This window comes from Phacochoerus africanus, chromosome 14 (genome assembly GCF_016906955.1).
Source record: "Phacochoerus africanus isolate WHEZ1 chromosome 14, ROS_Pafr_v1, whole genome shotgun sequence".
Taxonomy (NCBI): Eukaryota; Metazoa; Chordata; class Mammalia; order Artiodactyla; family Suidae; genus Phacochoerus; species Phacochoerus africanus.
In genome coordinates, this window is record NC_062557.1 from 21912025 (window position 1) to 21925672 (window position 13648).

At 41.5% G+C, this 13648-nt stretch overlaps 1 protein-coding gene and 1 long non-coding RNA gene across 2 annotated transcripts in view; one reads left to right on the forward strand and one right to left on the reverse strand.

Moving 5' to 3' along the window:
* The window catches only part of LOC125115234 (uncharacterized), a 108948-nt gene that overhangs the window by 46929 nt on the left and 48371 nt on the right, over nt 1-13648 (reverse strand). The window lies entirely within an intron of this gene.
* KRT24 (keratin 24) lies at nt 8547-13305 on the forward strand. The gene is made up of 8 exons (XM_047759152.1): nt 8547-9238; nt 10154-10236; nt 10602-10758; nt 11309-11470; nt 11568-11693; nt 12185-12402; nt 12617-12732; nt 12963-13305. The coding sequence occupies exons 1-8, from the start codon at nt 8624-8626 to the stop codon at nt 13064-13066; spliced, it is 1581 nt and encodes a 526-aa protein (XP_047615108.1). The 5' UTR covers nt 8547-8623; the 3' UTR covers nt 13067-13305.

Here is a 13648-nt window from a genome sequence, read left to right on the forward strand (position 1 = left end):
AGAACTGAATCTTGTTCCTTTTCTCACTTTCTAGAAAGATCTGGCTTCTTAGCCAGCATTCCCATGGATTCCCTCCACACAATAGTAACCATAAAGGGTGGCTCCCTAGACCTGAACCCCACAGCCAACCCTCCCAAGCCTGGCCCAGATCTATAGACTTTCTATTCAGGCCTGTCTTATCCTGTGAGCCTGTCCCATCTGAGGCCACAGCTCTGCAATGGTTTCTCAACAGCCCTGTTCTCCTGGGGCCAGCATGTTCTCCTAATCTCCCAGCATGCCTCGGGGCCAGTGCAGGTAGACTGTCCGCCTGACCCTGCCCCAGTCCCTGTGCCTGGGATGAGCCTTGGAGGGACTGGTTCTGATGAGCACAGAGATTCACTCATGGCAAATAATAACTTGGCAAAGTACTCGAAAGATCCCAAGTGTGTTCCATTAACTTGTACGTGGTATTCTTTTATAACAATTTTAACCCTTCCTGTACCCACACTCATGTCTCCTTTCCCGTTTCTAATCTTGTACATCTTGAATCTCTCTTTTCTTTAACCAGGCTCACAAAGAGGTGAGCTATTTTAATGGTGTCTTTAAAGAACCAGTTTTTGAGCATCTATATGTATGTGGGTTTTTTTTTCTTTTTCTTTTTCTTTTTTCTTTTTTTATGGCCACACCTGCAGCATATGGCCACACCAGGCTAGGGGTGGAAGCAGAGCTGCAGCAGATCAGAGCTGCGTCTGCAACCTACACTGCAGCTCATGGCAACCCGGATCCTTAACCTATTACTCGAGACCGTATGGATACTAGTCCGATTCCTAACCCGCGGAGCCATAACGGGAACTCCCTGTGTGTGCTATTTTCTATCTCAGTGATTTCAGCTCTTGTCTGTATTAATTTATTTTTCATCTATTTTATTTCATTTCGTTGCTCTTTTTAATGAATACTTTGTTGAAATTAAATTCCATGAAGTTTGTACCATTCTTTTGAAATCCCAGTGGATATTGCCTTGTTGCTCTTTTTAAAAAAAATTTTTTGTAGTTAAGTTTCTTCTTCATTATTAGTCACTCTTTAATAATGCAGCCTTTTGAGGCCATAAATTTTCCTCTACAATTGTAGCTACAAGCCAAAAGTTCAGGTACAAAGTTTTCTTCTTTTCATTACTCTCTAGTTGGTTTATAAGATCGAATTTGTTTTCCTTTGGTCTAAGAGTTATTTCGGAGAATGCTTCTGAATTTACAAATTAAGGTTCTGGTTGTCTTTTTATTATCAAACTCTAATCATGCCAAATATAAACAAATCCAAATGTAGATGAGAAGCAACTTTCACTGCAAAGACTATTGTCACAGGGAGCTTGCTCTGATCTCAGAAATCTGCAAGCATGTCAAAATCATACAGGAAAAGGGCTTTCTTTTATAGAATGAAAGAGGAGGCAGGCAGAGATAAGCAGACTCTGGAGGGAAGCAGGGCAAACAAGAGGGATGACCACTGGGATCAAACAGGAAAAGGTCTCGCTGCGGTCAGCTGATTCACAGGAGATGATGATAAGAGGGCACTTCTATCTTTTGCTGTGCTTGCTCAAGCTTGAGGGCAAGCAGAGTTCAGGGGCCTATAGGGAAGAGAGAGGCAAGACCAGACAAGATCAAGACAAAGCACAGGACAAGAACGGAGCTGTTGTGAGCACTTGGTCCATTTAACTCGGATTGGAACACTGCCTTGGCAGAATTCCCGGGCAAGCACCCTCTTCCTCAGGCAACTGCACTTATCAGGATTTCCCTTGGGGTGGACACACACAGGCCAGCTCAGGAGCACATCTAACTTCTAACCTCTAATTTGGCACTATTTCTATTAAATAAGCAGTACTCTCTACCCAGTTCTTAAGTACAAGTGCTGAACTTTTGCAGCTTAAATGTCAGTAAAGGAAATCCCTCCTAACTATTAACTAAAACACTTCCTGGAGTTCCGGTTGTGGCTCAGAGGTAACAAACCCAATTTGTATCCATGAGGACTCGGGATAGATCCCTGCCCTCGATTGGTGGTTTAAGGATCCAGCATTGCCATGAGCTGTGGTGTCGGTCACTGACTTGGCTCGGATCCTGCATTGCTGTGGCTGTAGCATAGGCTGGCAGCTGGAGCTCCAGTTCTGACCCCTAGCCTGGGAACCTCCATATGTCACACCTGTGGCCCTAAAAAGCAAATAAATAAGCAATAAATAAATAAATAAATACACTTCCTAAATCTGACCAAGAAATGATGCACTAATAACCAAATTCCTAAATATCAGAGCTTGAAGGAAACCTGAAAATCACTGAGTCCAATGTAATAATCCCATAGATCGGGAGACTGCGGCCTCATCTAGAGACATCCGAGGTGTCGGGATTTGAGAATAATATTTATAAAGTGTCATAGGGAGTTCCTGCAATGGTGCAATGGGATTGGCAGTATCTCTGGAGCACCGGGACACAGGTTCAATCCCCAGCCCAGCACGGTGGGTTAAAGAGCCCCTATTGCCGCAGCTGCGGTATAGGTCACAACTGGGGCTTGGATCTGAACCATGACCAAAGGACACCTCATGCCATGGGGCAGCCAAAAAACAAAACAAAAAACTTAAAAAGATAAAATAAATAAGATGTCACAGTCCTGGTGGACAGGGACAGAGGACATAAACAGGTGAAGTATTCCCCCTGAACCTAGAGATAAAATATCATCCCATTTCTTTCCCATGGAACTATAGGCCTATAGGAACTATAGGGCTCCTTGACCAAAGGTTTGTAGCCTCTGGGATCAGAAGGGCAAGGACACTGAAGGTCAAAGTCAGAGAGAGACAGAGAGAGGGGAGAATGCCCAGTGGACTGACTTAGCCTCAGCCAGAGCCACAGCAAACTGGGCTACCTATGTCCATGGGGGTCTCTGAATAGAAGCTATTGTGTCTCTGGTATAAAGAAAGATCCAAAAGGACCTTTCAAACCAAAATAATCAATAAACTCTGTGCTTATTTAATCTGTCTTAACTCTGGACCCTGGAAGACAGAAGCACCTTCACCCTTGCAAACACACTTGCTCATTCACTTAACTCTGCAGAAACTGATGAAATGACCTTCAGGAAAATTAGAAAATCAAGATGTGCAAAGGGACTCGAGAGCATTCAAACATGACAAGTAAAGAACAAAATCTGGCAAAATGTCGTGACCGGACAGATGGCCAGTAGAGAAGAAGGAGCCTTCAAATGGACACGCTTAACTGAAGCTTTTGAGAGAAGAGTGGAAAAGGAGATAGGGAAGAAGAGGAAGCCGTGGAGAAAGAGAAACACAGCATCCGTGTATCTCTGCTCTGTCTTTACAGTATTTTTAACTTCCTTGGTATCTGACAAGAGCACCGGGCTAAAATCGATTTAGGGATAGTACCAGATCCACAAGGAGTGGCCTCTCAGGACATATATTATTTCAGAATCTTTCCTTTCCTCCAAGTAGTTGAGGCACCATCAGGACACTGACCTGAAGAATGATTCTCTACTGGGGAGGCCCGGGGTCATTCTGGCACATCTTTCTCTGCCCCCTCCTCAGACAACACCTCCCCTCACCGACAACACTTCCAACACACACACACACACACACACACACACACACACAGAATTACAGATCAGCTGGTGAAGAATAAAGGTTCAGAAGGCAGAACACATGGTAAAGGACAAATGTCATCAAAGTCTTCATGAAGCAGGTCAAGCTGTGATGTTTTTCATTCATTCAAGGACCGAATCGTCTCTCTACAGTATGTTACGTATTGCAAAGAAGCTGTACACACATCAAATTGGAGCTTTTCCTTTTTTGCTACTGTCTGCCACAAAAACTTCTGCCGACACTCAACAAATACTCTGTGCCCACTTACTCCCCTTGGCTAGGCTGATCTTGTGCTTTTATTTGAAGGTTCATTACAGAATATTCTCTGGAAGGATCACAAGGCAGAAGCCCTGAATTCATCCTATTCTCAACTTGAGAGCCACATGCCATATCTTTCAGTGTTTGATTTCCTTTCTAATATAAAAATATGCAATTTATTCATCTGACATTTTTTATTATTTTATCTTATTATTTTATTTTTGTCTTTTTAGGGCCATACCTGCAGCATCTGGAAGTTCCCAGGCTAGGGGTCAAATTGGAGCAACAGCTACAGGCCTACGCCACAGCCACAGCAATGCGGGATTGAAGCCACATCTTCGACCTACATCACAGCTCACGGCAATGCCAGATCCTTAACCCACTGAGCAAGGTCAGGGATCGAACCCACATCCTCATGGATACTAGTAGGGTTCGTTTCCTCTGAGCCATGATGGGAACTCCCATCTGACATTTTTTTTTAATTTAATGATTTTTTTTTCTATAATAGCTGGTTTACAGTGTTCTGTCCATTTTCTACTGTACAGCAAGGTGACCCCATCACACGTACACATACACATTCCTTTTTCTCATATTATCATGCTCCATCATAAGTGACTAGATATAGTTCCCAGCAGGATCTCATCGCTTATCCATTCCAAACGCAATAGTTTGCATCTGCTAACCCCAAATTCCCAGTCCATCCCACTCCCTCCCCCTCCCCCTTGACAATCACAAGTCTGTTCTCCATGCCATCTGACATTTTTTAAAATACAAATCTATCACAAAAATGTTGATGGTTACTATTGGCAAATCAATCTGCACTTAATACAAAAGTCATATTCTATAATGAAATGTGCTATATATAATTCTTCACAGGTAAAAAAATAAATAAGTAAACTGCTAATCACAAAATAATCAAAATTACATGTAACTGGAGTTCTGGTTGTGGCTCAGGGGGTTAAGGAACTGACGTTGTCTCTGTGAGGATGGAGGGTTCAATCCCTGGCCTTGCTCAATGGGTTAAGGATCCAGTGTTGCCGCAAGGTGCGATGTAGTTGGCAGATGCTGCTCGGATCCGTGGCTGTGGTGGAGGTTGGCAGCTGTAGCTCCAATTCCCTAGCCTGGGAAATTCCATATGCTGCAGGTGCGGCAGTAAAAAGAAAAAACAAAACTACATATAACTGAGGGCAGAGCCTGACATCTGGGGTTCAGTCCATTGTTTTTAAATAATCATATGTTGAACAACTACAGGGTCTCAGGCACTGAAGCCAGCATTTCTGAACATTCTCTTTCGCTGGAGCCTCACCAGATTCTTGAAGCTTTCATTTTACAGATGAAAGAAATGCCGAGAACTAATTTGTGATCTTCGGCAAATCATTATTTCAAAGAGAGGAAGCATTCAATTCAGGGATGTTTCAGAACAATGGAGACTAATGTTTATTAAAGAATTCTAACACTGCAGGCAAGAACAAAACTTAATTTTTATAGGTGATTAAAATCCTTTCATCTTCAAAGCACCAACATTCTAGACAGTTTGCAAGTCATTGACTCAAGATTGGTCTGTTGGATAGATTCACCCTATAAAAGAAAAGAGACATAGATACAGAAAAAGAAAGCATAAAAATGCATTTAGGAAATACTAACAAACAGAAGAAAATCTTACGGATTCACCTCTACATTGATTTACACACGGCCTCATTAAGCAAAGAATGTGAGGCAGTAATGGCCATGGTAGTCACTAAACACCCTTCCCAGTGGTCATTTCTGACAGAATAAAAGAATAATGTCAGAGAAGCACCTCAGAATAACTTATTTTTTCCCCCTCTCAGCCGCACACATTGCATATGGAAGTTCCCAGTCCAAGGATCGAATCCGAGCCACAGCATCACCTTACACTGCAGCTGCAGCAACACAAGATCCTTAACCCACCGTGTGACAGTGGGAACTCCAGAATAACTTAACTTTTAAGCTGAATCTTAAATATAAAGATGAGATAGATGTCAGCATCAAAAATTGTGTCAAGAAGAAAGCTTAAAGAAAAGAAAAGAAAAAGAAACAAGATAGAGTACCTGTTATCACAAGCTTCCTTGAGTGAGACCCAAATGTTCAAATATCCCAAAACATAAGACACATAAAGTTTCCAAACAGAAACTGCTACAACTCAGAAGACAACTAAAGAAAAACTCCACAAGCCCCCAGCAAAATTCAGAGGTCAAAAATACTGCTAAACTGTGTCTTTTCTAATGCTTTCCACTTAAAGCTCCTTCTACCTAGGATCTGAAATTTCTAAGTTTCATCACATTTATTTCACTTAGCTACTGTTCCTTTCTTTAAAACTTTGAGCCAAATGCCAGCCCTTAGGAAAGTGGAAAGATTATGTTTCATCATTTAAAAGGGAGGAAAAGAAAGGGGTGGCTCCTCTCACCTCCAACATGATTTGCATGTCATTTAGGCATTAGTGTTGAGACTTCTTTGGTTTCATAGCTTTGGGGAGGGGTGAGGCAAGATGACCCATAGACTGTTGGCACCTACCTGAGAAAGGCATAATGAGAATTACTCCCAGCTTAACGATTTATCAAAGTTTATAAAACACCTTGAACCCCCTGAAGCGGTGGCACGCTAACTATGAGAAGAGGCGCCACTTGCAGAAACGATGCAGTTAAGACATAAAAGCCAATAACCTAAAGGGCTACACAGTAAAGGGAATTGCCACGTATTTAATAAGGTGTCCCAATCAAAGGCAATCAAAGGAAAAATTAAAAGAAGGCAGAACACTGAAACACAAACGATTGAATTTAAAGACGAAAGCATACACATAGTTAACAGAGGGCCAGGACTTGCCAAGATAAGCAAGAAAGTTTTAAATAAACACAAGTCAGCTACTTGAGCCTAAAGCTCAGGAGCAAGAAGTATTTTTGGAAGCACCTATACTTTAAAAACAAACAAACAAAAAAACCTTTAAAAAATTGTAGTAAAATGTACATAACGTAAAATTTACCATTTTAATTAGTTTTAAGTGTATAGTTCATTTCCACTGCTCTGTGACCAATCTCCAGAACTCTTCTTATCTTGCAAAACTAAAACTGTACCCATTAAACCCCTCATTGCCCCTCCCCCAACCCTGGCAACCACTATTCTATTTTCTGTCTCTGAATTTGACTACACCGGTACCTCATATAGATAGAACCATACAGATTTGTCTAGGAAAAAAAAAAAAAAAAAAAAACCTTTCAAACCTGAGAAACTCCCAGCAGAGGCAAATGGAAATAGTCTAAAGAACAAAGACACAGAAAAACAGGAAACAGAAAGTGAACTGAGGAGGATTCTAGATGTCGAGTATCTATAAAATATACCCCCAATCATAACATTAGTTATCGGAAATGGATACAGATCCTCTTTTCTAAATATCTTTTAAACAAAAACAGAAAAAAACCCAAGCAGAGTGGTAGACGGGGAACTCCAGATTTTGGTATCTGCAAAATGACTCCAGGCCTAACACTGGTTCTCAGAAGTGATTAAAATAAAAAATTTTTTAAATAAAATAAAAAATAACATTGAAAATGGATAAGCAGTTAGGTCCTACTGTATAGCACAGGGATTGTGAGAGAACATGACGGAAGATAAAATGAGCAAAAGAATGTGTATGAATGTATGACTGGGTCACTTTGCTGAACAGCAGAAATTGACATGACATTGTAAATCGACTATAATTTTAAAACAATTTTTTAATAAATAAATAAAATAAAAAACAAATGTTAAAAGAAGTGACTCAGCCTCTTCTCCAGACAGTGACAAAATCAATATTATCTTTTCATTTCCGAAGATTTGATTCTAAAGAGGGCAGTTGGTAGCACTATATTAGACTCTAATTCAATCAGAGAAAAAAGCGTCTTTGTCACACAGCATCTCACTATTAACTCTGGTCTGATGCCAAAAACATTCTGCCTAAATATTTTTCCAATCTTTCTTAGACATTCTCTGCTTGAATAAGCCTGCATTAAGATCTAATAACATGTACATGGAAGACTATTATTTGTTTCAGTGTTTCTTACTAAGAGTAACATATATATACACACACATATATATATACACACACACATACATACATATACATATTATATATATATATATAAAATTTGATCTCAAAATACAAACAAAACAATCATCTAAAATCACAAACTTCACCTTAGAAACATGCTGATCGAAATAATCCCAGAGAAGGACAATTAAGTAAACCTGAAACAAATGCTGATGCTCAAGTTCATTTCAACATTAAAAGAATAATAGGAATGAAAAGTCACAAGTTTGATGGGAAATTTTCATTCGCATCATATTAAGTATTTTAATTACATCAGTTAATCTGGGGATGTGCCTTGCAGTTGGGAAATCATGAAGCAAATTTAACAAAATTACTCTCAGAAAAGAATTACTAGTCATCAAAACCTCTGAAAGATTAAAACTATAAATCTGAAAAAAAAATTGTTTTTTGCTTTGCTCCACCTTATTTTCTTTTTTTGATAGAGTAGATGCCCCAGAGGCTCTGACCCAGCTTCAGAAGAAGAGCCAGTATAGCGTGGGTTCCAGGGGGAAAAAAATTATCAATGGGTGGATTAGCAAGGCTGTAACAGGGATTAAGAAGTGACACAGGCAAGGAACACCCTAAAAGTGTGTATATAAGGGCCCAAAAGGCAGCCTGCAAACAGGCACTTCACCATCCCCTCTCCTCCTCACCTGTACAAGCTAAACCTCTGCAGGGACATCATGTCTTGCTCAACTCGCGTGTCCTCCTCCAGGGCCAGAGGCAGCAGCTCCGTCAGGGTGTCTGCCGGTGGCAGCAGCTTCAGCAGCGGGAGCCGATGCGGTCTGGGGGCAGGCTCTGCCCGGGGCTTCCGAGGAGGAGCCGGCAGCTGTGGCCTCAGTGGGGGCTCCAGCTCGGGCTTCGGAGGCAGCTTTGGAGGGGGTTTTGGTAGCTGCTCCTTGGCAGGCGGTTTTGGAGGAGCTTCAGGCTCTGTGGCTGGCTATGGTGGAGGTTCTGGCTTTGGCGGGGGCTCTGGCTTTGGCGGGGGCTCTGGCTTTGGTGGGGGTTCTGGATTCGGCGGGGGTGCCAGTGGAGGCTTCTATAGCTACGGTGGTGGTTTGGGTGGTGGTGTTGGCGATGGGGGGCTCTTCTCTGGAGGTGAAAAGCAAACCATGCAGAACCTCAATGACCGCCTGGCCAATTACCTAGACAAGGTCAGGGCCCTGGAGGAGGCCAACGCTGACCTGGAGCATAAAATCAAGGAGTGGTATGACAAATTTGGACCTGGGTCTAGAGATGTTGGATCAGGAAGAGATTACAGCAAATACTATCCAATCATTGACGATCTCAGGAAACAGGTGAGGCAGCTCTTCATTGCTGAGTGTCTATTATTTCTGTACCTTTCCCAAGTATTCAGCTCGTGTAGCGTAATGATGAATTTAAGTCAAGGAATTATTTGAAAGCATATCTGCTTCACTGTCTGTGTAAAGCGGGACTTGGTGTGTTTTGACTATGACAGTAAGTACTGTATAGATGACATCCAATCGCATCAGTTTTGTCTGCATCTCACGTTTGAATATTTCTACATAAGAGTAAAATGCGTACCATGCCAGTAGCTAATTATCCTAAGAGTATGGCTATGAGTCGACACTAGCTTAATCTAGTCATTTTGTGATTAATTCTGGCAGGTTGACATATTTTAATGTCTTACTAGATTTAAGATTCTTTTTCCAAGACTTTTTTTCTCCCTAGAAAATCTGGTGCAAAGAAAGTATGAGAATGTAGTGAAATCTAAAACGTTTAGCCACAGTTGTATGGGAAATATATTTTTTAAGGCTTTTTTGGAAGTGAAATTTATGTTTCACACTATTTTCTGAAAGCGCTCAGAGAATAACTGATCTTCCAAAACAGCTGAAATGTGCAGAGGGTTGCATCCTATAAAACAATGTTCCGTGTTGCTGTGGCTCTGGCGTAGGCCGTCAGCAACAGCTCTGATTAGACCCCTAGTCCGGAAACCTCCATGTGCCATGGGTGCAGCCCTCAAAAGACAAACGACAAAACAATGTTCCAGGCATATACCAGTAAATGTCCAAACTGTTCATTTCCGTAGTCTATGTATATGAGGGATATCAATGCAGGAGTCATTACTAAGTAGATTTTCTGAGCAATTCCCCTTTGAAAGCAAACTCAGGGTACATCGACTCTGACCCATTTACAAGCAGACGCAGGTAAAAAGCATCCATGATTTTTTTCGCTATTAATGTCTTTTCTAGATCACTGCTGCCACTATTGAAAATGCTGGGATCGTCCTGCAAATTGACAATGCCAGATTGGCTGCTGATGACTTCAGACTGAAGTAAGAAAAATGAAGATTTGTAGGAAAAAATAAAATTCAGTCCATTTGCTTAGTTTATTCCAAATTTTAAAGAATCATTTAGGGGCCCAAGACCAAAATTCACAAACATCCCGAGAGTAAATTTTTAAAAAACCATCATTCCACCAGCAAGAAAAGAAAGAGGCCATTTCAGGTGTTTTCGTTATAAAAAATACCATTGGCCATCAAGAGAATTCATGGAAGGCTCAGATTTTCCTTTATGGGGAAAAACTCCCAAGAAAAAAAATTAAGCCTTCATTTATCAAACTGCTCAGAGAAGAAAATGTCTTTTTAATGTGTAAGGATGGACTGTACTCTTTGAAACAAGCTGGACTATGCCCTTCCAGGTACGAGAATGAGCTGTATCTCCGGCAGAGCGTGGAAGCCGACATCAACGGCCTGCGGAAAGTCCTGGACGACTTGACCATGACTCGCTCGGACCTCGAGATGCAGATGGAGAACCTGGTGGAGGAGCTGACCTACCTGAAGAAGAACCACGAGGAGGTAAGCACTCAAGCCACGATTCAATGACTCTGGCCTACAGAGATGCCTCCACATCCATTCCATAAAAATAAAATAAATTTGGAGTTCCCGTTGTAGCATAGCAGGTTAAGAACCTGACTAGTATCCACAAGGATTTGGGTTCCATCCCTGGCCTCACTCAGTGGGTTAAGGGATCTGGTGTTGCCGTGAGCTGTGGCGCAGGTCGCAGACACAGCTCGCCTTGCTGCAGCTGTGGCATAGGAAGGCAGACGAAGCTCTGATTCTACCCCTAGCTCAGGAACCTTCCATATGCCACAGGTGTGGCCCTAAAAATAAATAAATAATAAATAAAATAAAATAACTTAAATTCCATCTGAATGGATTTCCAACTTCTATGAAGGAGGGAGGAAGGGGGAGGAAAGCCATAACAGCAAATTATGTGTATATTTGATGGGTTGGTTTTTTTCCCTTTTGTGTCCCAGTTTTAGCTTTTTGTTGGTGTGTTCACACTTTAGGAAGTCTTCGCTTTTCTGTTTTCATCCCTACTGTCATTTTTTCCCCCTCTTGCTAGGAAATGAAGAGTATGCAAGGAAGCTCCGGAGGAGACGTGACAGTGGAAATGAACGCTGCCCCAGGAACAGATCTGACTAAGTTACTGAATGACATGAGGGCACAGTACGAGGAGCTGGCTGAGCAGAACCGCCGCGAGGCTGAGGAGCAGTTCAAGAAGCAGGTAGATCTTCACCCAGAGCCTCTGAGCCCACAGCTACACACAAGCCACCTTGGCTCCTGGCATCAGCCTGCAATGATTGCATTTTATTTGTATTTAGAGTGCCTCCCTGCAAGCACAGATCTCTACTGACGCTGGGGCAGCCAGTTCCGCCAAGAATGAGATAACAGAACTGAAACGCACCCTACAGGCCCTGGAAATTGAGCTGCAGTCCCAACTGGTCATGGTTTGTGCAAACAGCTTTTCAAAAATCTCCAATGGGTAGTTGAATGATTCGATTTTCTGCTTTGCCAAGATATTCCACTTGACACATCATAAAAGCAGGATAAAGGATGACTGTATTGCGGTTGTCAAAGCAGAAAACATTCCAGTTAAAGGTAATATACTGTTTCCATAAAAGATTTAGCTTTTAAAAAGTAATGCCAACAAAAATTAAGGAAACACGAGTTCTCTTGCGGTACAGCAGGTTAAGGATCTGGCATTGTCTCTGCAGTCAGGTCACTGCTGTGGTGTGGGTTCAATCCCTGGCCCAGGAACATCCATAATGCCGTGGGCACGGCAAAAAATAAATAAATAAATAAATAAGGAAACATGGATAGAGCAATAGAATTTGTAACTCTGAGGAAGTACACTTGTAGCATCTTATAAAGTGTTGTATATTTTTAATCATCCAATGATTTATTTTCATCATGAAATTTTTATGTTTTTTCCTCTTAGAAAAGCTCCTTGGAGGGGACCTTGGCTGACACAGAAGCTGGCTATATGGCGCAGCTGTCACAAATCCAGATTCAGATCAGCAGCCTGGAGGAGCAGATCTGCCAGATCCGGGGCGAGACCGAATGCCAGAACGCTGAATATGAGCAACTGCTGGACATCAAGACCCGCCTGGAGATGGAGATTGAGACCTACCGCCGCCTGCTCGATGGAGAAGGAGGGTAAATGAAACAGGACCACGCTAAATGCATACCTTGGTGTATTTACATTATGAAACCAAAAAGGGGCTTGGGGAATGGGACTTGTATTTATAAAGTGTCAGTGACACAATCTGATCAAAAGATAGCTGGCTTCATCATAAAGAGCCCTCTGCCTGGAGGGTTTCTCCTGCCTTTGCAAACTACAAAGGAAAACTTTTTTTTTTTTTTCTTCCAGTGGTTCTGGTTTTGGAGGATGTGATTTTAGAAACTCAGGATCCAGAAACATAGGATCCAGGGATTCATCCGTGTCTGGTGACTCAAGATCTGGAAGCTGTTCTGTCCAAGGAAGAGGTAGACGTCTTTTTTCTTCATGTTCCTGATCACTTTATCACTGAAAAGTAAAGGCATGCTTTGCTTGTCACATAGAAAATATATACCATGCTTCACATCATACCATGTGAATATGGTATGTTCTCTCTGGGTAACGTTACACCGTGTTACCGGGAAATGCACCTGGATTTCTCTTGATCTATGTATCTGTGACAGTTTCCGGACTGACATTTCGATTCCGTGATTTTCAGATCCAAGCAAGTCAAGAGTGACTAAGACCATCGTGGAGGAGGTGGTGGATGGCAAAGTCGTCTCATCTCAAGTCAGCAATATTTCTGAGGTTAAACTTAAATAAGCAAGTTTCCAGATCAACAAGAGTGTCTTTCAGAGGAAAAAAAAAATCTAAAGGACACAGATAAAGAAATTGCATCAATCTGCCATCTTTCTGGACAACTTCAGGAGAAAGTTTCATCCAGAAATAGATGACCAACTAATTTTTCTGCATCCTCTCCTTTTCTTACTAGAATGCTCTTGAAAAAGTTGACAGCTTGGCTCTGTTTCTAATGCTTCAATAAACTTACTTTTGCAAGTTAACTAAATTACTCCTGATTTTTCAAAGAAATTCAACATTTTACCCGGAAATGAAGCTGTCAGTTCCGATCTAGCTACATTGTTACTAATAAGAATGTATACATTATACATTATTTATATAGTATCATCTTCATAATAATCAAGGTTATAACCATTTTGTGGGTGGGAAATTTTAATAACATCGCCTTAGAACTCAGGTATAGCTGAAACTGGATCTCACCATACCTAAAAAAACAACCAACCGCTTAGCCCACCAAGAAGGATGAAATTATTTGAATAATCAATCTATAATTATTATTCCACCTATAATTATTACTCTAGTTTCTTTATGTCCATCACTGAACGG

Excerpts from the sequence above, each read along its gene's own strand:
- KRT24 (XM_047759152.1), top strand. The coding sequence starts at position 8,624 with ATGTCTTGCTCAACTCGCGTGTCCTCCTCCAGGGCCAGAGGCAGCAGC. Across the intron at positions 12,403-12,616 it reads CTGCTCGATGGAGAAGGAGG|TGGTTCTGGTTTTGGAGGAT; the intron begins GTAAATGAAACA and ends TTTTTCTTCCAG. Across the intron at positions 12,733-12,962 it reads CTGTTCTGTCCAAGGAAGAG|ATCCAAGCAAGTCAAGAGTG; the intron begins GTAGACGTCTTT and ends CGTGATTTTCAG.